This window comes from Tenrec ecaudatus, chromosome 5, assembly GCF_050624435.1.
Source record: "Tenrec ecaudatus isolate mTenEca1 chromosome 5, mTenEca1.hap1, whole genome shotgun sequence".
Classification (NCBI taxonomy): Eukaryota; Metazoa; Chordata; class Mammalia; order Afrosoricida; family Tenrecidae; genus Tenrec; species Tenrec ecaudatus.
Genome location: NC_134534.1, coordinates 177,309,483 through 177,336,449, shown reverse-complemented (window position 1 = coordinate 177,336,449; position 26,967 = coordinate 177,309,483). Strand labels below are relative to the sequence as shown.

The window sequence follows — 26,967 nt, the reverse complement described above, 5'->3', positions numbered from 1 at the left end:
ACCAGTTAAGATGTTTTCTTCCAAAACATCACTAAGTAAATTCTATCATATGCATAACCAATACTGCCACTGAGTCAATTCTGACTCACAGCGATTTTGTAGGACAGGGTAGAACTGTCCCTGTGGGTCTCAAAACTCTCTACAGGAGTAGAAAACCCTTTCTTTGTCCCCAAGAGCTGCTGGTGGGTCTGAACTAGTGACCTTGTGGTTAAAAGCCCAATGCGTAACCACTACATCATCTAGGCTCCTTATACAGGGGGCAAAATTTTTCTGTAACTAAAGTAGTTGGGGCTCTATAAAGAGCTCCACAGTTATCTCACAGATTTTCCAGCTCTTTAAATCAGGCTAAAACCCATGTATTCTGAAACCACAAAGCAAAATAAATAATGCTTAACTCTTACAAAGATTTTAATTAAAAAGTTCAAATAATATTTCTATGACGGTGTCATAAGCCTTTTGTCTTTCTGCTTTGATCTTACCCGTATCTGTTCAGTAGAGCTGCTGCTGAGTTCGTCACCAGATTCTGAATCTTGATGTATTCTTTCAGAGCTTTCTCCTGCTGAATCACAGGACTGTTCCTGGGAGAAACTAGTTTTTTCTACGTCCAGGAACTCTGGACATGGAAAGTGACCAAATAAGCGCGTCCTATTCTGGCCAGGAACCTTAGGAGAATGTGAGTCACTGTTAAATTTCCCATTGTTATGGGTCAGGTCCAGGCTTAGGCCAAGAGTCTGACCTGGGCTATAGCTGGGTCCAAAATTCTGGTTGGCATCACGAATAAGCCCTGTTCCTTGAACCGAAGAGGATGACTTTCCGAAACTTGACAGCTCAGGCAATTTGTTCACGTTTTCTGTTGATTTCTGAAGATGCAGACTCTGTATCATTTTCATGGAATGATTTGGTAGTCCAACTGCCTGTTTAACGGGAGGCATGAGAGCTTTGCGGGCGACCTCCTTAACGTACTGGGCTGGCACGTAAAAGGTTTTGGAATTCTCATCTGGCTTGACTTGCCACCAGTCATCATTTGTCTTTTTCACCAAGATGTACCGTTCTCCCTGTTTTATCACAATCTTTCTGTCCTTTGCTTCATACTCATAATCATATTCCACTTCAATGTATGCTTGGCCCGGAACAATCTTCCCACTTCTGTCAGCCATGTTTATCCGCTGCTATTCACCTCTCAAAAAGGACGGCATGCCACATTATGGCTTTGTGGCTTTTGGAACTGCAATAGCTGTTTTCATTTACTGGAGAAAGAGAATGAAGAAACGTATTCAAGTAATCTGGATTTGTAGCAAGAACTCATAAATATACAGGTCACCTAGAGAATATTGCCTTCAAATCTCAAACTCCAGAGAGTAAACAGGCATGTAATATCAGAGGTCCTGGCCTACATTAAAAACGCTTTTCATTAAACTATAACCTACGTATGTTAGTCATTTATAACCAAAGTCAGTAACAGGAACAGCAAATATACTTTAATAGTCCATGAACATTAAAAAAGGAGAACCCTGTTTCTTCTAATGTCTTTAAATTTCCTTTACCAGTTTCTTTTAAAAAATCCATTAATATTAACTTGCAGTTCAAACTCACCCAGCAGTACCACTAAAGAAAGGACTGGCAATTTGTTCCCATTAAGAGTACAGCTAAGGTTTAGAAACTGATTGTGGTAGCAACTGTACAATTATGCTTGACCTAACTGAGTTATGGATTGTCGTGTCTGTATGAGCTCCCTATGAAACATTTTTAAGTATAGCTAAGAAAACCATAAGGAGTACAGTTCCACCCTGTAACACATGGCGTGTCCATCAGTGGAATCAATTCACCAAGCAACAGGTATTTAAGCATGCATTAGAGATGTAGAAGTGCCAGGCACTGAGCCAGGTTACCTATGTCCTTTTTAAGATTCTCTTCAAAACTACGTGCACTTTCAATAGCCCAGCATTATCTTCCAACAAGATCAAGGACATTCATGAGCTTAAAAAACAAATTACCCAATATTTTTTTGGGGGGGGTGAGCATGCAGAGGGGGAGTAAGTTTCCTAATATAAATGTTTTAAAAGAGCAGCAATGTGACTGTGAGGTAAAACATACAAAGAATGAAAGAAAAGAAAGTGGTATTTTATTTGACTTCTACTTCAGAGGGACCGCAATACTTTTTGAGAAACTCCTATGTGTCATTAGTATGGTTTGATTAGTCTATCAGTCATTTTTACTTCTACATCAATTCTAGAGTATTTAGTGCCTTTAATAACACAGCATTCAAAATTCAAAGTGGTCAAAAAAATTCAAAATGGTCACAGAATCTTGGTACTCCTGTAAATTAAGTCAATCCTCAATCCAATTACAGCCAATCAGAGATGACTTAGGCAAACCTGGGTAATTATTCATGTTGAAATGTACCAGAATGATGTACACTTGAAGTCCCACGATAACCTTCCAATTTTCCTCAGCACTCAGGTACTGGGCACGACATTACAGTATGACACCAGTGTAGTAACAATCATTCCACTGAATATCCTTCTATATGTTAAACCTCTTAAGCCCAAATGGTAAACAAGTACATTCCTGAAACAATTTCAGTAATTAAAGTTAGCCTAAACAAACTGTTCAAACAAGAAGAAATTTTAAATTATTTTTTTCAAAAATGCAAAACACTTACCTAGTAAGAGGAGAAATAAAGGTCAGGCACTACATTTAAACCTAGAAAGAAAGATAAAAGTTCATTAACTAACCAGGATTGCTTACAAAAGGCTAAGAATACAGTGTTGCTCATATGCTATTTTAAGCTTTACTCTTTTGTAGGCTGAGAGGAACATAGTACAATTTTATACACCATGATTGTACGTGGCACCACCCACCAAACATGCCAAGCACACTAAGAACCATTTAGGTGTGCTTTAGCACAGTCCTCTCCCCACTTTCATGTCTACATCATTTCAGCTTCATTTCTGTCCTTTCATGTTTTTTATTTTGATTAAAAGGAAAACAATGGGGCTGAGTGGATAAAAATAATGAGTGCTAGCATATTAAATTGTTGAGGGTTTTTGTACACTTCCCAAAACTTACTTACAAATCTTAAACAGGGCGCTTTATCTTTACAGTGGAGAGCTCAGGCAGCCACAGACGATACCAAGTATTCAAACATAGCAACATTAATACTGGGACAACATAAAATGTGTCTTCTCAGGTGATGCAATTATAAGGGAACAGTGTTCCCTCTGTAGTCACCTATGGTGTAATTTTGTAAAAAGATACGCTCAGCATTAAACCAACTATTTAACAGATCAGAACGCAAGATATGCTATTAAACAACAGGCCTGAGCTCTTCAAAAATCAAGGTCATAAAAAATGAAAAAGGGAAGGTGATTCAACAAGTGTAGGGAGGCTAAGGGAGCACTGGTGGCAATGTCAGATTCAGCATTATACGGCTAACACCAAGGTTCTTTCCTTCAAACCCAACTGCTACTCTGAGGGAGAGGAAGCTGTCTACTCTCATAAAGATTTACAAGCCTTTGAAGCCCTATATAGAAAGGGTGACCCCTATGAGTCGGGTCAACTCAATGGCCGTGAGTAACGGCGCATTAACCAAATGGAGTCAGGTGCCTAAAACTTACTACATTCAAAATCAATTTCTCTCTGTACCTGACCCCCATCATTGTTACCAGCACAGTAAATAAAAATTCTAACATTCCAAATGTTGAGGGCAAAATAATTAAATCAACCATCCCTCCATTCTTTCACCTCACACCCTTTAAGGCAATCCTAATCATATCCTGTCTAATCTACCTTTAAAACACAAAATCTGATCACTTTCCAACACCAGTACAATTATCCTGGCACAGCCCTCATCATCTCTCTACCTCAATTTTGTCAAGTCTCTTAACAGGTCCTCCCCCTACCACCCTTGGCTTGCCATGGGCTGTTGTTAAAACAATAGCTAAAGGCGTGTTTTTAAAATAAGACCCACCCGTCTTTACTATAAAATCCCACTGTTGCTGTTGTCAGTCCAGAGGTTTCTTGGTTGTCATCTTTACAGAAGCAAACTGACACTCCCTCGGAGGTACTGGATGGGTTTGAAAAAACCACCTTTTAGTTAGCAGCTATGCAACTAACAAGGACCCCTTTTCCCCACTTGTAGTAGATTCTCAAAACAATGCCAAGTTCTCTGCTGTTACTTTTATCAAGAGGTAGACTATTTTTTTTTATATCTTTCATTTTGGCCAAGTGACGGAGGTTTGAGCAATATGAACCAAGCAGGGACATGAGAAGTTTCTGTGCACTCTTCCTGCTAGTGACAGTCCCACTACATTGGGAAGATGCTGAGAGCCAGTATGCTTCCATCCGTGCCCTGGCATGAGTCAGGACAGTTGACAGTGGAACTAGCTAGCCGATCCAAACTCTTGGGGAAAATTTAATTATTTTGTTATTTTTTAAGCCATTAACTTTAAAGAATCATGTTATTTCAAAATGAAGGATTGCAGCCAGCCATCAATATGGATTACAATTTAATGAAAAGAAAGCAAAATCCCTCACAAATGGACCAATGCATAACATCATGATAAAAGAGAAAAGACTGAAGTTGAAGTGGTCAGGGATTTTATCTTGCTTGGGTCCACAATGCTCATGGAAATAGCAGTCAAGAGATCAAATGACATATTACACTGGGTAAATCTCCACAAGACTATTTGTATGTGATAAAAAGCAGAGATGTCAGTTTGAGGACTAAGGGGCGCCTGACCCAGGCCACAGAACTTTCAATCACCTCATACGCATGTGAAAGATAGACAATGAACAAGGAAGACTGAAGAAGAACGGGTGTATTTGAATTGTGGTGCTGGTAATGAACATTGAAACTACCAGGCACTACCAAAAGAACAAACAAATCTGTCTTAGAAGAAGTACACCAGAATGCTCCTTAGAAGCAAGGACGATGTGACTTCACCTCGCATACTGTGTGGGTATGTTTATCAGCAGAAACCAGTCTCTAAAGAAGAACATCATGCTTCGCAAAGTAGAAGGGCAGTGAAAAAGAAGGCCTTCGACAAGATGGATTGACATCTCGGCTGCAATAGTGAACTCAAACATGACAACAATCGTGAGGGTGGCAAAGGACTACACAGTGTTTCTTTGTTCTGTTGTACATGGGTCACTCTAAGTTGGAACCAACTCGACAGCACCTAACACCAGTTTGGTTAAGACCTGTTATGGCACAAAATCTAACCTTTTCAATCAGAGTAAAACCAAAGTCTTCACAAAAGAACTATATGTAAGGTGACCATATTGCCCAGGGCACACAGGATTACATCGAGTGTCTTATCAAGTAATTCTTATTATGACCTTGTATCACATTCTAAACTGTTCTAATTTGGGAAAAGGAGTCCTAGTCACGTAGTGGTTAGGCATTTCACTGTGCTCCACAAGGTGAGTAGTTCAAAGCCACCGGCTGCTCCTCATAAGACAGAAATGGCTTTCTACTCCTGTAAAACAATTACACACTCAGAAACTCACCAGGGAAGTTCTAGCCTATTCTAAAGGGCTGCTGTGAATCGGTATCAACTTGATGGTAATGAATTTGTTTACACTGGGAAAGAAATCACACTATGAATGTGAGAAAGATGGGGTTTTCTACTCCTGTAAACAGTTAGTCTTGTAAACCCAGAGGGGCTTCTTATGAGTTGGCATTACGCGGTGACTATGAGTGTTTTTAGTTATCAATGTGTAAGATGACAAGATCTTCCTCCTACTCTCATCAGAGTAAGTACCATGAGGGCAGAGTTGGTTTTTTTAAAATTTTATTTTCAATGCTTTAGCCTCACTGTCCATTCAACTAAATTAATGAAATAAAAGGTAAACTCCAATAACTAAGTCATAAAGAGAAATGCACGTCAAAACATGAATGCACTCTGAAGACATCATGCTGAGCAAAATAAGTCAGTTGCAAAAGGACCAATATTTCATAATCTCAATTATATGAAATTAGCGGGGGACTTTCAGGAAGATGGTGACTGAGTAACACATACAAGAGGGACTCCACAGAAATCAGCCCAGGCGAGGCACTAAGAGGAAAATTCAACACTGATGAATCGTAAGATGAGTATCATAAAGACAAACAGGCACACATCCACGGGGTTTTGAGGGGCTGGGAGCTTTTGTCTTACCACACTGGAGGCCAGCTATGGTTTGACCTTAACCCTGCCACTATCTCAGCAAGAGCCGGGACCATTTGGAGCTGGCACAAGGGCTTTATCTCAACACAGCCACAGCGTACTGCAGCAACAACCTCGGGCAGGGCTTAAACCCTTGAAGCCCCGTGGGCAGGGGCGGCACTCAGCTATATTATTACTTGTGTTCCCCTCTCTTCTCTCTGTCCCTTCCCCCAAGTCTCAGCAGGCTTAGTTTTTTTTTTTTTTCCTCTTTGTGGCTTCCCTGTTCTCACATACCACTGCTGGCCTCCAGCCCAATCCCTCTAGCCTAGGACATATACACCTGCTCCTCACCCAGTTAGGTGAGCTCCACCATGTGCAGTGTAGCCCAAGGCTAGGGAAAGCCCGGCTGACCTCCACCAGGGGATACTCCGCCCAACTTCTTACCACGGGATTCCTGTCTGTGTGCCTTGGGGAGCACCTATTTCTCCTCTTGTCCTACATGACTAAAGGAATTTCCTCCTACCTACCTTAGTGCCTCACACTGCCTAAGGCAGCTCAACCAACACTAACCAACATTCCACACTGCTGCAAGAACCAATGCCCAACCTCCGCTGTGATCTACCTGGCCAGGACAATTCCACTCACTATTCCAGATGTTCTACACCAAATCAGGCAACCAACCAGTACCCTTCCCTGAGAGTGAAGCCACAGGAGGATAAAGTGGTAGGATAATTACATGGTGAAATTAGTTGTAAGCAATTCAAAGAAGCACTCCTATGAATCTCCCAGAGAGAGCCAGTGCTCTTCAACTCCCTGGAAAATGGCACCTGGCTCCTCTAAAATAAAACAATGCAATCAGCCAGCAGTCCCGACCTAAACAAAAAAAACAGGAGAAACAAAATTCAATGACAGAAAATGTGGTGAACCCAACAACGTGCATAGAAGAAGCAGAATTTGAGCTGCCAAGGACAGAAATTTTCAGAATGCTGCTTGGAGTAAAACAGGATATGATGAGGGAAACAATACAGAAAAAAGGATGAAATGATAGAGGAGATAAAGTCAAAACACCAAAGAGAAATACAAGAGCTTAGAAAGTAGATAATGAAAACCAACAGCAGACTCACAGACTTCAAGAATCAACTGGAGGAAACAAAGAACCGCATCAGTGACTTGGAGGACAGCCAAGTAGACTTTAACAAATGCAAAAAAAAAAAATCTAATAAGAACATCAGAGAAGCTAAAGAAAACCTAAGACCTATGTCTGATGCTATAAAGAGAAACAACAGAATTATTGGCTTGCCGGAGAAAGACACAACAAAGAAGTCATCTGCAACAATTGTGAGAAAATTCTTGGAGTTAAACTTCCCCAATTTAATGAATGAATACAAGGCTGCCACTCAGGAGACTGAAAGAACAACAGCTAGACTGAATCCCAGGAGGTTGAAAGAACAGCAGCTAGACTAAATCCCAAGAAGTCACCAAGGCACATAATAGTTAAAGCTATCCAATGTCGATGAAAAGGAGAAAATCATGCGAGCAGCTAGGGAAAAATAAGCAATCACATATAAAGTTTCCCAAAAAAGAATACGCTCAGACCTATCAGAAGAAACTAAGATGAGGAAAGAGGAGTAACATATTCCAATAATGGAAGGAAAACCACACAAACACAAGAATACTCTACCCAACCAAATTATCGATCAAGATACATGGAGAAGTAAGTCTTTCCAGACAAGGAAAAACTCAAAGAATATGTTAAAAGAAATCAAGCCCTACAAAAGATCCTTGCCGACCCAGTATGGGAAGAAGAACAACATTCACCCAGCAAAAATAAGAGACCAACACATAGAACAACCTCACCTAGAGGGCAACAAAGAGAAAACAGACTCCAAGATAGCATTGGCTTGAGGATGGAAAAACTCAAGAATGATACATACACACACACACACACACACACACACACAAAACACACACATGCGTAACAGACTAATGAGAAAGGAAAGTAGGAAAACACCCAACACAAAAGGTTTTAAAATGACATCACAGAGTCCACAGATGGAGATAATGACACTAAATATCAATGGCCTGAACTCAGGCATTAAAAGATTGAGATTTAGCAGACTGGCTTAGAAAACACAAACCATCAGTCTGCTGCCTACAAGAGACACATCTCAAGGCTACAGACAAAAATAGGCAGAGAATCAAAAGCTGGATAAAGTCATACCAAGCAAACAGCAATTCAAAAAAAAAGCAGGGGTTGCAATCCTAATCTCGGATAAAATTGACCTGAAAGTGCAAACCATAAAAAGAGATGAGGGACACTATATAATGCCCAAGGTAATGGTAGACAAAGAACCACTAAACATGGTAAACATATATTCCCCAAATCAGAGACCTGCTGAATACATGAACCAAACACTCCAAAAGATGAAAAAAGAAATCGCAGCCTCAACCATTATAGTGGGTGACGTCAATACACCGCTCTCTGAGAAAGATAGATTACAGGAAAGGAAACTCAACAAGGAGGCTAGAGATCTAAACACTACAATTAGGCAATTTAACCTGATATTTACAGAGCTTTTCATTCAAATACAAATTCACATTCTTCTCCATCCCATATGGCACATATTCGAAGACCACATGCTGGGGCATAAGGTGAATCTACACAAATTTAAGCACATTGATAGCATACAGACCTCTCTCTTTGACCACTGTTCCATAAGGCTGGAAATCAACAAAAGGAAGACTAAGAAAACAAGAGCAAACAATTGGAGGATGAATAACTCTCTACAGCAAAAGGAGTCATACTGGCACAAATCAGAGATGAAATTAGGAAATTTCTAGAAACCAATGAGAATGAGCACACAACATACCGAAACTCACGGGACAGAGCAAAAATAGTTATCAGAGGAAGTTTCATGAGAGAGACTCATGATTGATATGATGGCACAAAACTTACAACAACTAGAGCAGAGTCAGCAGGACAATCCTACTAATAGGAAAATAAAAGAAATTATAAAAATCAGGGCTGAGACTCAGGAGAGGGAAATAAAAAACTATGGAAAAAATGAATGCTGCTAAAAGTTGGTTCTTTGAAAGGATAAACAGAATCAATCGACAGATGGCTAGAAAACCTAACCAAAAGAAGGAAGGAATAAATTTCAATAGCAAGAATGAGGGATAAATGAGCGGACATTACAACAGACCCCAATAAAATCAAAAGGATAATTACACAGTACTATAAAGGATTGTACTCCAATGAATTCAACAATTTGGAAGTTATGGACAAATTCTTGGAAAAACAATTGCTCCCTAGACTGTCCTCGATGGACGTCAAGAATCTCAACACACCCATAGCAATAGAAGAAATAGACAAGGTTATCAGGGGATTACCAACCACAAAAAAAAAATAATAATCCCCTGGACCAGATGGCTTCACTGGAGAATTCTACCCTCACTGGAGAATTCTACCAAGCATTTAGGGAAGAACAAACACCAATCCTACACAAACTCTTCCAGAACATAGAAAAAGACGGCAAACGCCCGAACCCCTTCTACGTAGCTAGAATAACTATGATACCAAAACCAGCAAGGATCCCACAAGAATCGAGAACTACAGACAAATATCCCTAATGAACATCAATTTTAAAAATCCAACAGAATACAAAAGTATATAAAACAAATAATTCACCATGACCAAGTAGGATTCATACCAGGGATGCAGGGATGGTTCAACCTACGAAAGACTATTCGGATTACTCATCACACTGACAGGAAAATTTATTTAAAAATCATATGATAATATCGATAGATGCAGAAAAAGCATTCAACAACATCCAACATCAATTCCTGTTTTAAGATAATTCAGAAGATAGGAATGTAAGGAACATTCCTCAAGACAATACAAGCTATATATGAAAAACCAACAGCCAACATGGTAGTCAATGGAGAAAAGACTAACACAATCCCACTGAAAAAGGGGACCAGACAAGAATGCCCCCAGTCCCTACTCTCATTTAATATCGTGTTACAGGTTTTAGCTAACAGTATAAGGCAAAGAAGAGACATCAAAGGTATTCATCTGGGGAAGGAAGAGGTGAAACTATCCTTATTTGCAGATGATATGATTTTATATATGGAAAATCCCAAAATTTCCACAAGGGGAGTACTAGAAGCAATAGAGGAGATTGGCAGAGTGGCCATATACAAGTTCAACAAACAGAAGTCCATCAGACTATTATACACATCGGATAAGACCACAGAAGAGAAGAATTAAGGTGGTACCCTTCACAATAGCCAAGAACAAATTGAAATATCTAGGGATATACCTAACTAAAAGAGCAAAAGATCTATGTGAGGAAAACTATAGAACACTATTACAAGAAACCAAGCGTGACCTCAACAAATGGAAGAATATTCCATGCTCGTGGATTAGAAGACTCAATATAGTAAAGATGTCAGTTCTGTCCAAGGAACTATATATTTTTAATAATTTTATTGGGGCTCATGCAACTCTTATCACAATCCACACATACATCAATTGTGTAAAGCACACTTATACATTCGCTGCCCTCATCATTCACAAAACTCGCTTTCTGCTTGGGTTCCTGGAATCAGCTCATTTCCCTTTTTCCCCTCCTCCAACCTCCCCGCTCCCCCCTCCCTCATGAACCCTTGATAATTTATAAATTATTATTTTATCTTATCTAACACCACCCAGTCTCCCTTCACCCACTTTTTTGTTGCCCATCCCCCAGAGAGGAGGTTATACGTAGATCCTTGTGATCGGTTCCCGCTTTCTACCACCCTTCCCTCCTGGTATCGCCACTCTCACCACTGGTCCTGAGGGGTTCATCTGTCCTGGATTCCCTGTGTTTCCAGTTCCCATCTGTACCACTGTACATCCTCTGGTCTAACCGGGTTTGCAAGGTAGAATTGAGATCATGATAGGGAGGGTGGGGGAGGAGGAAGCGTTTATGAACTGGAGGAAAGTTGTGAGTTTCATCAATGCTACACTGCACCCTGACCCTGAGTGACTCATCTCCTCCCCACTACCCCTCTGCAAGGTATGTCCATCTGTCTACAGATGGGCATTGGGTCCCCATCACATGCTCCCCTCATTCTCTATGATATGATTTTTGCCCCCACCTTTGGTGCTTGAAATCTGGTCCCCTCAGCGCACTTCATGATCACACATGTTGGTGTGCTGCTTTCATGTAGGCTTTGTTGCATCTGGGCTAGATGGTGGCTTGTTTACTTTCAAGCCTTTAAGACACCAGATGATATATCTCTATATAAGTTTAATGCAATGCCGATACAAATACCCTCATCATTCTTCAAAGAAATGGAAAAACTGATAACCAACTTCATATGGAGAGGGAAGAAGCCCAGAATTAGCAGAGAACTCCTCAAGAAGGACACAGTGAGAAGACTTGCTTTACGTGATTTTAGCATATACTATACAGCCACAGTTGTTGAAACCACATGGTATTGGTACAGTGACAGATACTCAGAACAACGGAAAAGAACTGAAAACCCAGAAATAAAATCATCAGCATACAGACAACATATCTTTGATAAGGGCCCCCAAAAGGTCCAATGGGATGACAATAGATATATGTATGGATTGTGCTAAGAATTGTATGAGTCCCCAATAAAATGATTTTTAAAAAACGATCCAATGGGGCGTAGATGCCCTCCTTTAACAAGAGGAGCTAGAAAAAATGGATTATCTACCTGCAGATAAATGAAGCAGGACCCTTATCTCACTCTATGCACAAGAATAAACTCAAGGTGGATCACAGACCTCAACAATAAACCCAAAACTATTAGGGCCATCAATGAGGGAATTGGGACCAACTTGAGAACTTTGGCACAGGGAATACACAAGTTATAATGGGGGAGGACACAAAGACGGAGGAGGCACAAATTGACAAATGGGATATACTGAAGATTAAACACCTGTGTACATCCAAAGAATTCACCAAGAGAGTAATAAGAGAGTCCACGGACTGGGAAAACATCTTTAGCAATGATACATCGAAGGCCTTTTTACTAAAATCTATAATACTCTGCTAGCTTCCAAAAAGAAAAAAAAACTAATTGCCCACTTGAGAGGTGGGCAAAGGACCTGCACAGATGTTTCCCAGGGGCAGAAATCCGAATGGCCAACAAACATGAGAAATGTTCCTGATCTTTAGCCATAAGAGAAATGCAAATTAAAACAACAGTGAGGTACCACCTAACACCCTCAAAGATAACCCAATTGAAAAAATCAGAAAGCAACAAGTGTTGGAAGGGCTGTGGGGAGACAGGAACTCTCAACCACTGCTGGTAGACCTGTAGATATGTACAGCCACTATGGAAATTGATCTGGCGATAGCTAAAACAAATGAAAATTGAGCTACCATACAACCCAGCAATCCCCCTACTGGGCATATAACCAGAAGAGGCAGATGTCTGTGCTCCAATGTTCATAGCGGCACAGTTGACAATTGCAAGTAGTTGGAAACAACCCAAATTTCCATCAACTGACTAGTAGATTAAAAACTGTGGTACATACAGAAAATGGAGTACTACGCATCGCTAAAAAGCAGTGATGAACGTAAGAAGCACATTGCTGCGTGGGAAAAACTGGAGGAAATCATGCTAAGCGAAGTAGGCCAAGCACAGAGGATTAAGTACAACATGAGTCCGCTGAACTAAGCTGTTAAAAAAAATGCAAAAGGGGCATAGGGAAAAAGCTACTGCATACAAACATTCATGGGGTGTGGACCAGATAGTATGGCAGGGGCGAGACCAAATCCAGGCATACATATGGTAGCCAACTACAAAGGAGGGGGGGAAAGGAAAATATTAAAATAAGAGAAATGGGTAGCGGGGGCACAAGGCACTACCCCACCCAAGTGGAGGGTATTATTGATTATATCTCCATAGGGAAAGAGGGACCAGACTTCAAAGCAGTGCTCCAAGATGTGACTGCAACATGCATGGAGTAAGGAACCAGTAGAGAGGTCTGAGGGGCTGGCCCCAATCGCAAGTACTTGGACACCTGCCCCTCCCTCCAGAAGAATTTATTTCAGAAGACAGCACTGAGTATACAGCTCAGAGAAAGAAACATGTCTGATCAGAGCACACAGGAGCAAATGAAGTGGGTAGAAGAGCGAGTGGAGCACATCCTGGCCCACCAACCCTTTACGATGGAATTCCTTCTCAAAGCAGCCAATCCTCAGAGAAGACCATATGGCTAGTCCCACTATGAGACAGAACATCCCTCATTGACCCATAACCCCACAGAGGACAACACTGGAGACACAGTGTGGGAATTCTGCCCAATCTGATCCCTCCACACTGAGGCAAAACACCAAGAGCGTGCAACAGAACAGCAAGGAGAATAGACAACTAAGTCCCTAGGGAATACCAAAGGCATCGGGTATCAGGCATCATCAGAACAAAAAAATCCTATCATTGTGAATGAGGGGGAGTACGGAGTGGAGACCCAAAGCCCATCTGTAGGCAACTGGACATCCCCTTACGGAAAGGTCTTGGGGAGTTAGACGAACCAGTCAGGGTGCAGTGTAGCAACGATGAAATATACAACTTTCCTCTGGTTCCCAAATGCTTCCTCACCACTATCATGATCCCAATTCTACCTTACAAATCTGGCTAGACCAGAGGATGTACACTGGTATAGACAGAAATTGGAAACACAGGGAGTCCAGGACAGATGATCCCTTCAGGACCAGTGTTGAGAGTGGTGATACCGGGAGGGTGGAGAGAGGGTGAAGTAGAAAAGGGGAACCAATTACAAGGATCTACATGTGACCTCCTCCCTGGGGGACGGACAACAGAAAAGTGGGTGAAGGGAGACATCGGACAATGTAAGATATAACAAAATAATAATATAAATTATCAAAGGTTCATGAGGGAGGAGGGAGTGGGAAGGGAGGGGAAAAATGAGGAGCTGATGCTAGGGGCTTAAGTGGAGAGCAAATGTTTTGAGAATGATGAGGGCAATGAATGTACAAATGTGCTTTATAAAATTGATGTATGTATGTATTTTGATGAGTTGTATAAGCCCCTAATAAAATAGTTTTAGAAAAATTAACACATATATTGAAAGCAAAGACTTTCAGTGGTAACCAGGGGTGGAAAGGGACTTTTGCTTAAGGGACACTGAGATTATGTCAACGGTAGTGGAGTGATCTGAAAAAGGAGAGTTACAATGATTGTACAACTTGAAAATATCAAGGATGTATGTTTATATATATTGTCACAATAAAAAAATGTACATCTTCATAGTTAACGAAAACACACAATTACACAAAGCAGGGTTCAAATTCCAGCTTTTAACAATCATCAGCTGCAGAACTTTCTGTGAATTTTTAAATCTCTATGAAGCTGTTTCTTTCCCAAAACATAAATGGTAAGATAATTTATTTCAAAGATTGGTTTTAAAATATAAGATACTGTATACATAAAACATCGAGTGTCTGGCGCAAAACAAAATTCATTTCTAAAATTACTTATATGATCGCAACAGAAATCTGTCCCCCTGACCTGTTTGGAGCATGTTATCCCAGTGACACTGAGTCAATTCTAACTGAAAGCAGCCCTTATAGGACAGAGTAGAACTGTTCCATAGGACTTCAGAGATTAAATCTTTTCAGGACCAGACTCCATCTTCCTCCCAAAGAGTGACAAATGTGTTTCACTGCCAAACTTTGGTTAGCAATCCAAAGCTTAACCCTCTACACCACTAGGATCCCAGGTTATCCCAATTAAAAACAAACTCATTGCCACAGAGTGGATCCCGATTCACAGCAGCAGCCCTATATAACCTTCTCAACATGTAGGTCATGACCCCTTGGGGTGGGGGGGTCGAACGATACTTTCACAGGAGTTACCCAATTCATAACTGTAGCAAAACTACAGTTTTGAAGAAGCAACGAAAATAATTTTATGACTAGGGGGTCACCAACACGAGGAACTGTATGAAAGGGTCGTAGCATTAGGAAGGTTGAGAACCACTGCTCTAAATTTTTTTTCCTTTAGATATTTGAAACAACTTTATTCTAACGAAAAGGAATGGGAATGACAGTTAACAAATAAAATGTCACCACTGAATATTGTCATGTGACTGTAGCCGTCTTGTGTTTAAATTTCAAAAAAGAAAAATGCATTCCCAAACAGCTAGATATACGGGTCCAAAAAAGGAGGCTTTTAACTGCCACACTCACTCCGAAGCCCATTCATCTCCTTCAGCACCCCAAAGAGTAACACATTCTGCTTAGCTCTATAATAAGAGTGCAGATACGCTACACCACTGCCATCACAGGACAGTTGCCTGTAAAACTAGACTTCTGACGCTGGACTCCAGCTTCGTTCTCTCACAGGTCATCATCTTCATCCGGGAGAGCAGTTGTCTGCGCCACCTCTAAATCCTGCTCATATTGGCTGCCAAAGCTGCATCCATAACAACCTCTGGTGGGGCAGGAACAGGCATGGCAACAAACTCCAAGTTAGCATCACCAACGAGTTCTCTAGCAAGCCAAAGGAAGGGCTTGCCAAAGTTGTAGTTGCTTTTGGCAGAAATGTCATAGTACTAAAGGTTCTTCTTTCGGTGGAAGACAATGGATTTTGCCTTAAATTTCCTGTCCTTAATACCCACTTTGTTGCCACACAGCACGATGGGTATGTTATCATATACTCGAACCAGATCCCTGTGTCAGTTAGGCACATTCTTTTTTTTTTTTAAACATTTTATTAGGAGCTCATACAACTCTTATCATAATCCATACATATACATACATCAATTGTATAAAGCACATTTGTACATTCTTTGCCCTCATCATTTTCTCTTTTTTTCCTTTTTTTTTACATTTTATTAGGGGCTCATACAACTCTTATCACAATCCATTCATATACATACATCAATTGTATAAAGCACATCCATATATTCCCTGCCCCAATCATTCTCAAAGCATTTGCTCTCCACTTTAGCCCTTTGCATCAGGTCCTCTTTTTTTTTTCCCTCCCTCCCCACTCCCCCCTCCCCCCTCCCTCATGTGCCCTTGGTAATTTATACATCGTTATTTTGTCATATCTTGCCCTATCCAGAGTCTCCCTCCCCCCCCCCCTTCTCTGCCATCCATCTCCCAGGGAGATCACATGTGGATCCTTGTAATCAGTTCCCCCTTTCCAACCCACTCACCCTCCACTCTCCCAGCATCGTCCCTCACACCCTTGGTCCTGAAGGTATCATCCACCCTGGATTCCCTGTGCCTCCAGCCCCCATATGCACCAGTGTACAACCTCTGCCCTATCCAGTCCTGCAAGGTAGAATTCGGATCATGGTAGTTGGGGGGAGGAAGCATCCAGGATCTGGGGGAAAGCTGTGTTCTTCATCGGTACTACCTCGCACCCTGACTGACCCATCTCCTCTCCTAAACCCCTCTATGAGGGGATCTCCAATGGCCGACACTTGGGCCTTGGGTCTCCACTCTGGACTTCCCCCTTCATTTAATATGGTATATATACATATACATATATATATATACATATACACACACATATATCTTCTTTTTTTTTTTTTTGCATGATGCCTTATACCTGGTCCCTTTGGCACCTCGTGATCGCTCTCGCTGGTGTGCTTTTTCCATGTGGGCTTTTTTTGCTTCTGAGCTAGATGGCCGCTTGTTCACCTTCAAGCCTTTAAGACCCCAGACACTATCTCTTTTGAAAGCCGGGCACCATCAGCTTTCTTCACCACATTTGCTTATGCACCCGTTTGTCTTCAGCAATCCTATCATGGAGGTGTGCGCCAATGATATGATTTTTTGTTCTTTGATGCCTGATAACTGATCCCTTCGGGACCACTCGATCACACAGGCTGGTGTGTTCTTCCATGTGGACTTTGTTGCTTCTGAGCTAGATGGCCGCTTGTTTATCTTCCAGCCTTTAAGACCCCAGTCACTATCTCTTTTGACAGCCGGGCACCATCTGCTTTCTTCACCACATTTACTTGTTCACCCACTTTGGCTCCAGCCGTTGTGTCGGGAGAGTGAGCATCATAGAGTTCCAATTTAATAAAAGAAAGTATTCATGCATTAAGGGAATGTTTGAGTAGAGGCCCAAGGTCCTTCTGCCACCTTATTACTTAACCTATAAATATTAGGCACATTCTTATAAGTAACCCTTGAGGTTACATCGAACATTATAATGGCACACTGGGCTTGAATATAACAGCCATCTCTCAGTCCTCCACATTGTTCTTGACCAGCTGTATCTCACACGTTGACTTTAATAGGTCCTCTGTTAGTGTGGAACACAAGGGGATGGACCTCAACGCCTAAGGTAGCTACATACTTCTCAAATTCACCAGTCAGGTGACGTTTCACAAATGTCGTTGTTCCAGTACCACCATCACCCACCAGTACAAGTTTAAACTGGACTTGGGGTTCTCCTCGGGCAGCCATCTTCCAGAAGCATCTCCATGCCATGTCTGACTGAGTGATGGAAAGGTGGCGGAAGCGTCTCTAAATCTTTACAGGAGTAGATAGTCTCATCTTTCTCCTACAGAGCACCTGTGCATTCAGTCTACTGATTTATCCTCAGTGCCACCAGGGCTCCAATTTTATCAGGAGGGATAGATTTCCAGAGTAGAACATCTTGTCTGAAGAATTAGAAAGCAAATGGGGGCAAAGAAGACCTTCAATGGAATGAATGGACATAGTAGCCACGATGGCTGACCCAAAAAAGCTGGCAATCTTGAGGAGGATGCATGAGTAAGTAAGCAGTGTTTGTTTCATTCTGTCGTACACAAAGTTGGCTTGAGTTGGCGTCGACTCAAGGACAACTGCCCCTCTCTCTCACTCTCTCATAAGCTCTTCTGAGGCCTATCTAGCAGACATTTCCACAGCCTAGAAAAATAAGAATTTGGTCAAAGGTCCTGCCAATTTTCAATTCATTATTGTATTTGGGGGAGGGGGGGGAACAGGGAGGGGATACCTGTCAGGTAACCAGAACTCCACACAAAGTATCAACAAAGCCATTATGAAAATAGGAGGATTTTAAAATTTCAGGCTACAAAGTATATAAAATATCTTCCCTATATATGCTGATAAAAGTTAAGCATATTTATATTTGCATAATACCTGTCAAAAACTTGTATTATATGCATTATGTATTTTAGTAGCTGTTAGTTTTATAGGGCCAAACACTGCTATGTGTTTTCTATGGTTGACCTTCAATTGCATTGGTATACTAAAAAAAATTGTTTTTGTTCACGTAAGAATTCAGAAAGAAATCAGAATTCAGAAAGGCATCCTGGAATAATTACGAAGTGTTTAGTACAGAAAGAGCCACATTTTAGGCTCAGTCTGTAATTCATACACTAAATAAAAAGATAAGCTTTTACAAGTAGTAATCAAGTCAAAAGCTTTCTCTGATACGCAAATGGATGCTAACCCCATACTTGAAATAATTTTTTTTGTTTTGTTTAAAACATTTATTGAAATTATCAGGATGAAATGCAGAAAATTAATTTTAAGATAACAAAGAATGGTGTTTATCTATTTTAACTACCCTTACAATACTCAAATTAAGGAAATAGTGTCAGTTCTCACACCTAACCTTACCCCCATTTATTTTTTGTTTTACTATGGCTCTTAGTCACCTTTAGGTCTGAAAATTAACTCAATCTTTAAACCCTTTACCTTCCATGTGGCTGCCAGGACATTAGCCACTATGTATGCTAATTCTTTTACCTCTAAGAGTATTTCAAAACTTTTCACAATGAAATACTTAGCCTAAGATGACTTTTTTTCCCCTTCTCCTCCTTAGGGAAATAGGAAAATAACTTAAAGCAGTAACTGAAGATATGGAATGGTGAAACAGCTATGTTTCAAGAGGTTATAGTAACTCAGCTACATGTTAATCAATGGGCGATTACAGCCACAGAAATGGAGGAAAATCAGCATGATAAATAAGGAGTATTTCATGCTAGTAGGAGGACTGTGGGGGGAGGGTGGTACAGTGAGTTAAAGGCTAGTGCATGCCCATTCCTTTCCACAGTCAGAACTTATGTCTACACCTCCCCAGGTGACTAAAACACTAAGTATCTGAGTATAAAGGCAGAGTTAGGAAAGATAAGGAAATGAGTTCCACTGTGTTCGATGGAGATAGCTAATCTATAGTTAAAAGCAATGGGAATATATCTAGGTGTGACAGAGACTATCTGTACCTGTGTGTTTACTTCTGCTGAAAATATATTACTAAATGCGGTGGAGCACACAGGGGCAGGGCTATGAAAACTTCTGGGAATCAAATACTGTGAATATATGAGTCACTGAGTCTAGGGCTGGATGGGGTACAAGACACCAAGGTCACCTGACAGTTCACGAAGACAATGTTCAACACCCTGCTTTATATAGTATCAATTGAGATATTCACACCTCAGTTCCAACTTCTGCTGTCTCATCTGGGGGGAAAAAAATCAAAAAGGCATGGACATAATTAGCCCAATGTTCCAATGGACAGCATGACCATCAGTCTCCATGACCCTGAGAGAGAACTAAATAGTGCCTGGATACTACCAGGTGCCCTTAAAAGGATCACCTACAAAGATCCTGGATAGAGTGGGAGAAAAAAGTGGAACAAAACTGGTCAGATAGAGACTACTGGAACACCTGGGACTCTGGCCTTAATCAGGTCTGAAAATAACTCAACATCCACTAAACAACAGGCCCATAAGGAGAGAAGGACAACGCTAAGAAAATACACACATCTTTCACCAAACAATCAACCAACTAAGATCAAAAGGACAGCATTTATTCAAGGACAAAGTTCAGAAAGGTTAAGAGAGAAAGAGGAATGGAAATAGGAAGCAAAGGGAGGAAGTGAGATGGTACATTGTAATCTTTGCAACCAATGATTGCAACAAAACGTGTATGAACTGTCAAATGGAGAATACCTCAATTGATACTATACAAAGCAGGATGTAGAACACTGTCTTTATGAACTTTGTCTGCAAAGTGATCTTAGTGTCTTGTGCCCAGTCCTCCCCCACTGGCCACCCTGCCCCAGGCCCAGGGACTCAAAAATCCAGCAAAAGTAAGGGAAAAGAGAAGTCTTACTATATACACTACAGATAAAAAAGAATTCTAATAATGGGCAGGTAGCTCTAAAAACATTAGAGTTCAGCAAACATTATTTGCTGATGTGTGAATAATATATACTGTCTGCTTTTATTTTAAGCTATAAATTGTATTAATTCGAAGGTTTACACATTGCGTTTGTTGGGTTTTTGTGCTCTCATTCCCAAATCTGTGGATTTTTTTCTTTAGGTTGAGCAGTTTATCCTCATATGCTCTCAAGTACCATCTATACTTGAATATAAGCTGACCCGAGTATCTTCCAAGGAACCTAATTTTACCGCAAAAACTGCATTTTAAATGTGCTAAAAAAAACTCGACTTATTCTCTAGTATATATGGTATTATGATTAGAACTTTGTTCATTGTTCAATGGAACACAGTACTCTTCTGAAATACATTTATCACCACGCTCCTCCATCCATATTCACCCTGCATAGATTACATTCCCAATAAACAGTACACAAGGGGACTTCAAAAAGTTTGTGGAAATTTTCAAATATATATATATATATATCCCATTGGGGGCTCTTACAGCTCTTATCACAATCCATATATATTTATATATCCATTGTGTCAAACACATCTGTAAATATGTTGTCATCATCTTTTTCAAAACATGTTCTTCCTATTTGAGTCCCTAGCATCAGTTCCTCATTTTCCCCCTGCCTCCCTCCCAAATGTCCCCTTGATAATTTTTTTTTCATGTCTTACACTAACCGCTGTCTCATTTCACTCACTTTTCTGCTGTCCATCCTCCTGGGAGGGGGCCATACATTGATCATTGTGGTCGGTTCCCCCTTATTACCCCCCTCCTCTTACCCTCCTAGTATCATTGCTCCCATTATTGGTTCTGAAGGCTTTATCTGTTCTGGATTCCCTGTGTTGCGATTTCTTATCTGTACCAGTATACATGTTCTGGTCTAGCCAGATTTTTAAGATAGAATTGGGGTCATGGTAGTGGGAGGCGGGGTGGTGGGAACCATTAAAGAACTAGAGGAAGGTTGTGTGTTTCGTCGGTGCTATACTGTACCCTGACTATACTGTACCTCTTCTCTTCCATGTGGGCCTTCTGACAGGGGGTGTTCAATTGACTACTGATGGGCTTTGGGTCTCCACTCTGCCCTCCCAATGATATGCTTTTTGTTTGGTTTGTTCTGGGTCTTTGATATCTGATACCTGATCCCATCGACACCTCATGATCACACAGGCTGGTGTACTTCTTCCATGTAGGCTTTGCTGCTTCTCAGCTAGCTGGTGGCTTGCTTATCTTCAAGTCTTTAATACCCCTGACGCTACATCTTTTGATAGCCGGACACCATCAGCTTTCTTTTAATTCCATTTTTCCCCACTAACTTTTAAAAGCATACATTCCTATCCCCTTTTCCTATATAAGGTTTATCAAAACTACTACTGTCCTTGCCATTGTTTTTCCAGTTTCACAAACATTCTACCTCTTACCAGTCCTCCTCTTATTTCACCTACTTCTGCCGCATGGTTCAAGAACACAGATGCAAACACACACACACACACACCTGCTTACAGATTTGCCTTATCCTCCCTCAGGTCAGATTCAGAGCTTTCTTATCATGCTATTTTGTAGTCTAATAGCCTCCTCCTTTCCGTCTGCCCATTTTTTTCATTTCCTTTCCTGTGCTATCTCCTAAGAGGCCTTCAGCAGATTACAACAGCTCAGCACATGCTATCTTCCTCCTCCGGGACATCTGTTTTAACCATCTACACCTCTCAGCATGACAGCCTTACTAAGCACAGAAGAGGGAAAACTAGACAAGTGAGCAGAAAAAGGAAAGGAAAAAAAACCCTAAGACAAATGTAGGAAATGTATCCTAACAAACATGTTTATAATTTAAGATCTATGTGTATATGTACATCATGTTTAGTACATCTAATATTGTGAATACTGAAGATACACAGAAGAACAATAAGCATAGGAAAATATTTTCAACTTTACTTAAATTCATTGATTCCAACACACAGGGACCCTAAAGGACAGAACAGAACTGTCCGATGGGGTTTCCAAGACTATAATCTTTATGGAAACCCCAAACCCAGTAAATCATAAACAACTTAAAATTTTCACAATTTACCTCCTATCCCCTTCATTAACTCCTCTAAGTAGTTTTAAACGGAATCATTTAAAATCAATGATCTTTGGAAGAAGGTCTTCGTTCAATAAATCAATTAAGCTTAATGAGCACAACAAAAAAATGTACAGAACAGTTTCAATAAAGCCCCAAGTAATTTTGTGAAGTGTACTTAACATTTTAAGAAATCATAGGATATTAACAAGGTGCTTCAAGTTTTATCTTAATGTATCCTACTTTCTAAGAATAAACAGGTATAGCACATAAGCCATTTCTCAATTTAAAATAGGCTGCTTAAAAAAGAGAGAAAGTGTGAAAGAAACTATAATGGTGAATATTGTAAATGGTTGTGGACATAAGTAGCAAAAAATAGGAACAACAGAAAGAATTCAGGAAATAATGGGTAACGGAAAAACAGTAGAGAACGCAGTCAAATGTAAGCTGGTAAAGGAAATCCAAAACACAGCTTTAAGTCTGAAACAAAAAGGAGGAAACAAGAGAGAAGCATTTGGGGAAGCAAGCAAGTAACGCACCAAAATGACATTTACATGTGGTGTGTTGAGAAGAGCGGTGCCGTGAGTCCTGGTTGGGGATGGAGAGACATCATGACTTATTCCTTGGATTGTTATAACTCTAAAGAAAACACTAAAATTTTAAAAGGAAGGAACAGGCTTGAGAATGAACTGTTTGAACACCAAGAGAATCATGAAAGAAAAAATTGGTTATGTTTGACTTCATTAGATTAAAAGCTTGTGCTCTGTGAAAAATGTTACGAGGATAAAGCGGCAAACCACAGTTGCTGAGTGAAAATACTTGCAAAGCTCTCATGTGATAAATGTCTTATATCCAAAATGCACAAACCTCTCAAAACTAAACAATAAGAAAACAGCTTACTAGTTAAAAAAATATTTTAAGTAAAAGGTCTAAAGAACAAACAGCTCCCCAAAGAAGACACACAGGCGGCCAATAAGAATAGGAAACTATTTTCAACTTTACTTATCCCGAAAACAAAAAACCACGTCAAATTCATTGGTTCCAACACAGAGGAACCCTGTAGGACAGAATAGAACTGTCCCATGGGGTTTCTAAGGCTGTAATCTTTCTGGAAGCAGACTGCCTCCTCTTTCGCCTAAGGAGCCAATGGTGAATTGGACTTCAGAGCTCTGACCTTTTCAGTTAGCAGCTGAGCACTTTAACACTGCACCACCAGATACTCTGTCCTTACTACCCAAATCTATTGCCATCAAGTCAGTTCTGATGCATGGTGAGCCTATACAGCATTTCCAAAACCACAAATCTTTATAGGAACATAAACCCTCATCTTTCTCTTGTGAAGTAGCTTGATGGGTTTCAACTACTGATCTTACAGCCAGCCCACTGCCTAACTGACACGCTCCTTTACCTGTCGTTAGGAAATTGCAAGTTAGAACAATGACATACCACTCTTCACAGCCGTTGCTATGAAGTCCATTCCAACTCCATGTATTACAAATAGGACTGCTCCATAGGGTCTTCTTGGCTATCTTTACGGAAGCAGATAATCAAGGCTTCCTTTTTTTTAAAATCATTTTATTGGGGGCTCATACAACTCTATCACAATTCATACATGCATCAATTGTGTAAATCACATTTGTACATTCATTGCCCTCATCATTCTCAAAACATTTGCTCTCCACCTAAGCTTCTGGCATCAGCTCATTTTTCCCCTCTCTCCCTGCTTCCCCCTCCCTCATGAACCCTTGATAATTTATAAATTATTATTTTGTCATATCATGCCCTGTCCGACGTCTCCCTTCACCCACTTTTCTGTTTTCCATCCCCCGTGGAGGAGGTCACATGTAGATCCTTGTAATCAGTTCCCCCTTTCCAACCCACCCACCCTTTACCCTCCCAGTATCACCACTCACACCACTGGTCCTGAAAGGATCATCCACCCTGGATTCCCTGTGTTTCCAGTTCCTATCTGTACCAGTGTACATCCTCTGGTCTAGCCAGACTTGCAAGGTAAAATTGGGATCATGATAGTGGGGGAGTACTATTTTCTTCAATGGAAACAATCATAAGGTTACTAATCGAGTACCCACCGACTTGAATGCATAAGATTCAACAAAAAATGACAATTCTAAATACTGATAAGGATGTTGCCCAAACAACTTCACTGGTATATCCTACAGACATTTCTGGAAGAAATAATACCATTTCTAAGAAATCTTTAAATTACTGGACAGGAAAAAATACTAAAAATGACTGAACTCATTCAATGAAGCCAGTATTACATTGACAGTAAGCCCAAAGAACCAAACTCACTGCCACTGAGTTCATGCTGAGTCACAGCAACCTACAGGACAGGGCAGAACTGCCCCTGTGAGTTTCCAAGACTATACCTCATTTTATAGATAGGAGCCCGAGGCAGCGGGTAGTTTCAAACTTTGAACCTTGCAGATCACAGTCAATGAGTTAACTTCTATGCCAATAGGGCACCTAGACAATACAGCCTGACAAAGAGAGTAGTACAAAACCACAGCTCACTATGTTATGAACACCGATGAAAACTTCAAACAAAAATTTAGCAAATCACATCTGAAATAGATTAAAAGGGTAAGGCACCATAACTCCAAAACTCATTGCCATGAAATCAATTTTGACTCATAGTGACCCTATAGAACAGGGTAGAGCTGTCCTTGTGGGTTTCAGAGACTGTAAATCTTTATGAGAGTAGAAAGTTTCATCTTTCTCCCACGGAGCAGCTGATATTCTTGAACTTCTGGCCTACATAACCTACTCTACCACCAACCCATAACAAAGTAGGGTTATGGGGAGAAGTCATGGTTGGTTGAAAATTAAAAAGGACAACCAAAAAAACCCCACTATTTATACAATGGAATCTATAAATAAACCAGCAGCACAAAATACTAAGAGAGACCTACAGAATGCAAGGCTATTATGTGCTTTGGGATTGGAAGACTTAAGATTGTGAAATACCATCACTACTGAAAGCAATCTGCGGATACAATGCAATCCCAAACCAAATTGCAACAAGATTCTTAACTGAAATGGAAAAACTAATCACCAACACTGTATGGAAAGGAGATGAGTACCTTCGAGTCAATTCTGACTCTTAGTGACCCTACAGACAGCATGGAACTGCTCCACAGGGTTGACAAGACTGTGGCTGTTTCCAGAAATAGACTGCCTCATTGTTCTCCCAGGGAGCATGCTCAGTTGTGGGTTGGAAGCATCAGCCTTTTTAGTTAGCAGCCCAGAGCGTAACTTGCTGTGCACCACAAGTGCTCCAAACCAAACCAATTCCGTCCTCAAGTCAGACTGTAATTGTTTATGGAGCAGAAAGCCCAGTCTTTATATTTGTATGGCTAAATTATATGCATACAATTATTTCATGCATATGTATATATGAAGATATTTTTATGGCACAGTCGTGCCAGCCAATGGAATTCTCTCACACTGCTGGTGGGAATACAAATTGATGCAGTCACATCAGAAGACAATTTGAACATTTCTCATAAGAGTTAAAAACATTCCTTTACCACACGACCTAGCAACTCTTTTTCTAAGCACTTATCAATGAGAAATGAAAACTTATGTCCCTGTAAAAGCCTTAACATGAATATCCAAAGCAGTTTTATTCACAATAGTCAGAAACTGGAAACAACCCAAAGGTCTATCAGCTGGTGAATGCCTGAACTACTGTGACACAGCCACAAGTAAAACAAAGGAAGCAATACAACTCTCAAGAGGTCTTTGTGAGAACAGAAAGAGAAAATGTGGGGGAAATACATAGTACACTCTAAGGCACGAAACAGAGAATCCACATTAAGCGTATCTCGTTGAAGAGTTGTAAGAATAGAAAAATCCCCAGAAATCACACAGCCCAAATACGTAGCCTTTTGTGCTTAGCCTGTCCCATGTAAAAGAACGCTTTTGAGATCTGTGTTGCATGTTTCAGTAATTTATTGCTAATTTTACTGTACTATAATTCTATAATTTTACTGTTATTTCACTGGTATGTCTACTATACCTTAACTGGGGGGGCTAGGGGGGAGTGAGCACAAAACAAATTATTTTCAGCAAACATTTAAAAATAGTTACTCTAATCGCAAAGAAGTCCACAGCTCAACCTACCAGCCACTTGGAGGATAAAGATGAAGCGTTCTTCACCCGTAATGATTTACTAAACTCAGAAATACACAGGGGCAGTTTTACTCTGTCCATAGGGTCACTACAAATCAAAAGTGACCCAATAGCAACGGGTTTTGTTTGGGGACTCTAATTTCAAAATGTATTCTAAGTTCTGCTATGGTGCAAGGGAAAGAGTCAGTAGTGCACTGGTTTGGCAGAACTGATACATAATTTTTTGTTGAGTTCAGCAAACTGGTTGTTAAAATGGCACTGGTAATCAGGATTCTCTCTAAGGTGGGTGTCAGCAGCCCAATGTGGAAATCACAAATTTACATTCTTTTTACTGTTTTTTTCTTTTCAGCTCCCGACCGCTGGCTGCCGCCCCACTCCCTCTCTTTTTACTCTTTAACATTCATCTGCACAACAG

The 26,967-nt window shown here is 40.5% G+C and overlaps 1 protein-coding gene and 1 pseudogene across 5 annotated transcripts in view; both read right to left on the bottom strand.

Annotated features, from left to right (window-relative positions):
* Positions 1 to 26,967, bottom strand: part of ARHGAP12 (Rho GTPase activating protein 12) — a 139,372-nt gene that overhangs the window by 106,584 nt on the left and 5,821 nt on the right. For 3 of the 5 annotated variants that reach the window (XM_075550328.1, XM_075550329.1, XM_075550330.1), the window contains exons 2-3: positions 2,663 to 2,703; positions 480 to 1,247 (exon numbers count right to left, since the gene is read on the bottom strand). In XM_075550328.1, the coding sequence (XP_075406443.1) occupies positions 480 to 1,157 (678 nt within the window). In that variant the 5' untranslated portion in view covers positions 1,158 to 1,247; positions 2,663 to 2,703. Of the gene's footprint in view, positions 1 to 479; positions 1,248 to 2,662; positions 2,704 to 26,967 lie in introns of those variants that run through there. The other 2 variants (XM_075550331.1, XM_075550332.1) reach the window with 1 other exon arrangement.
* Positions 15,536 to 17,694, bottom strand: LOC142449037 (GTP-binding nuclear protein Ran-like; annotated as a pseudogene).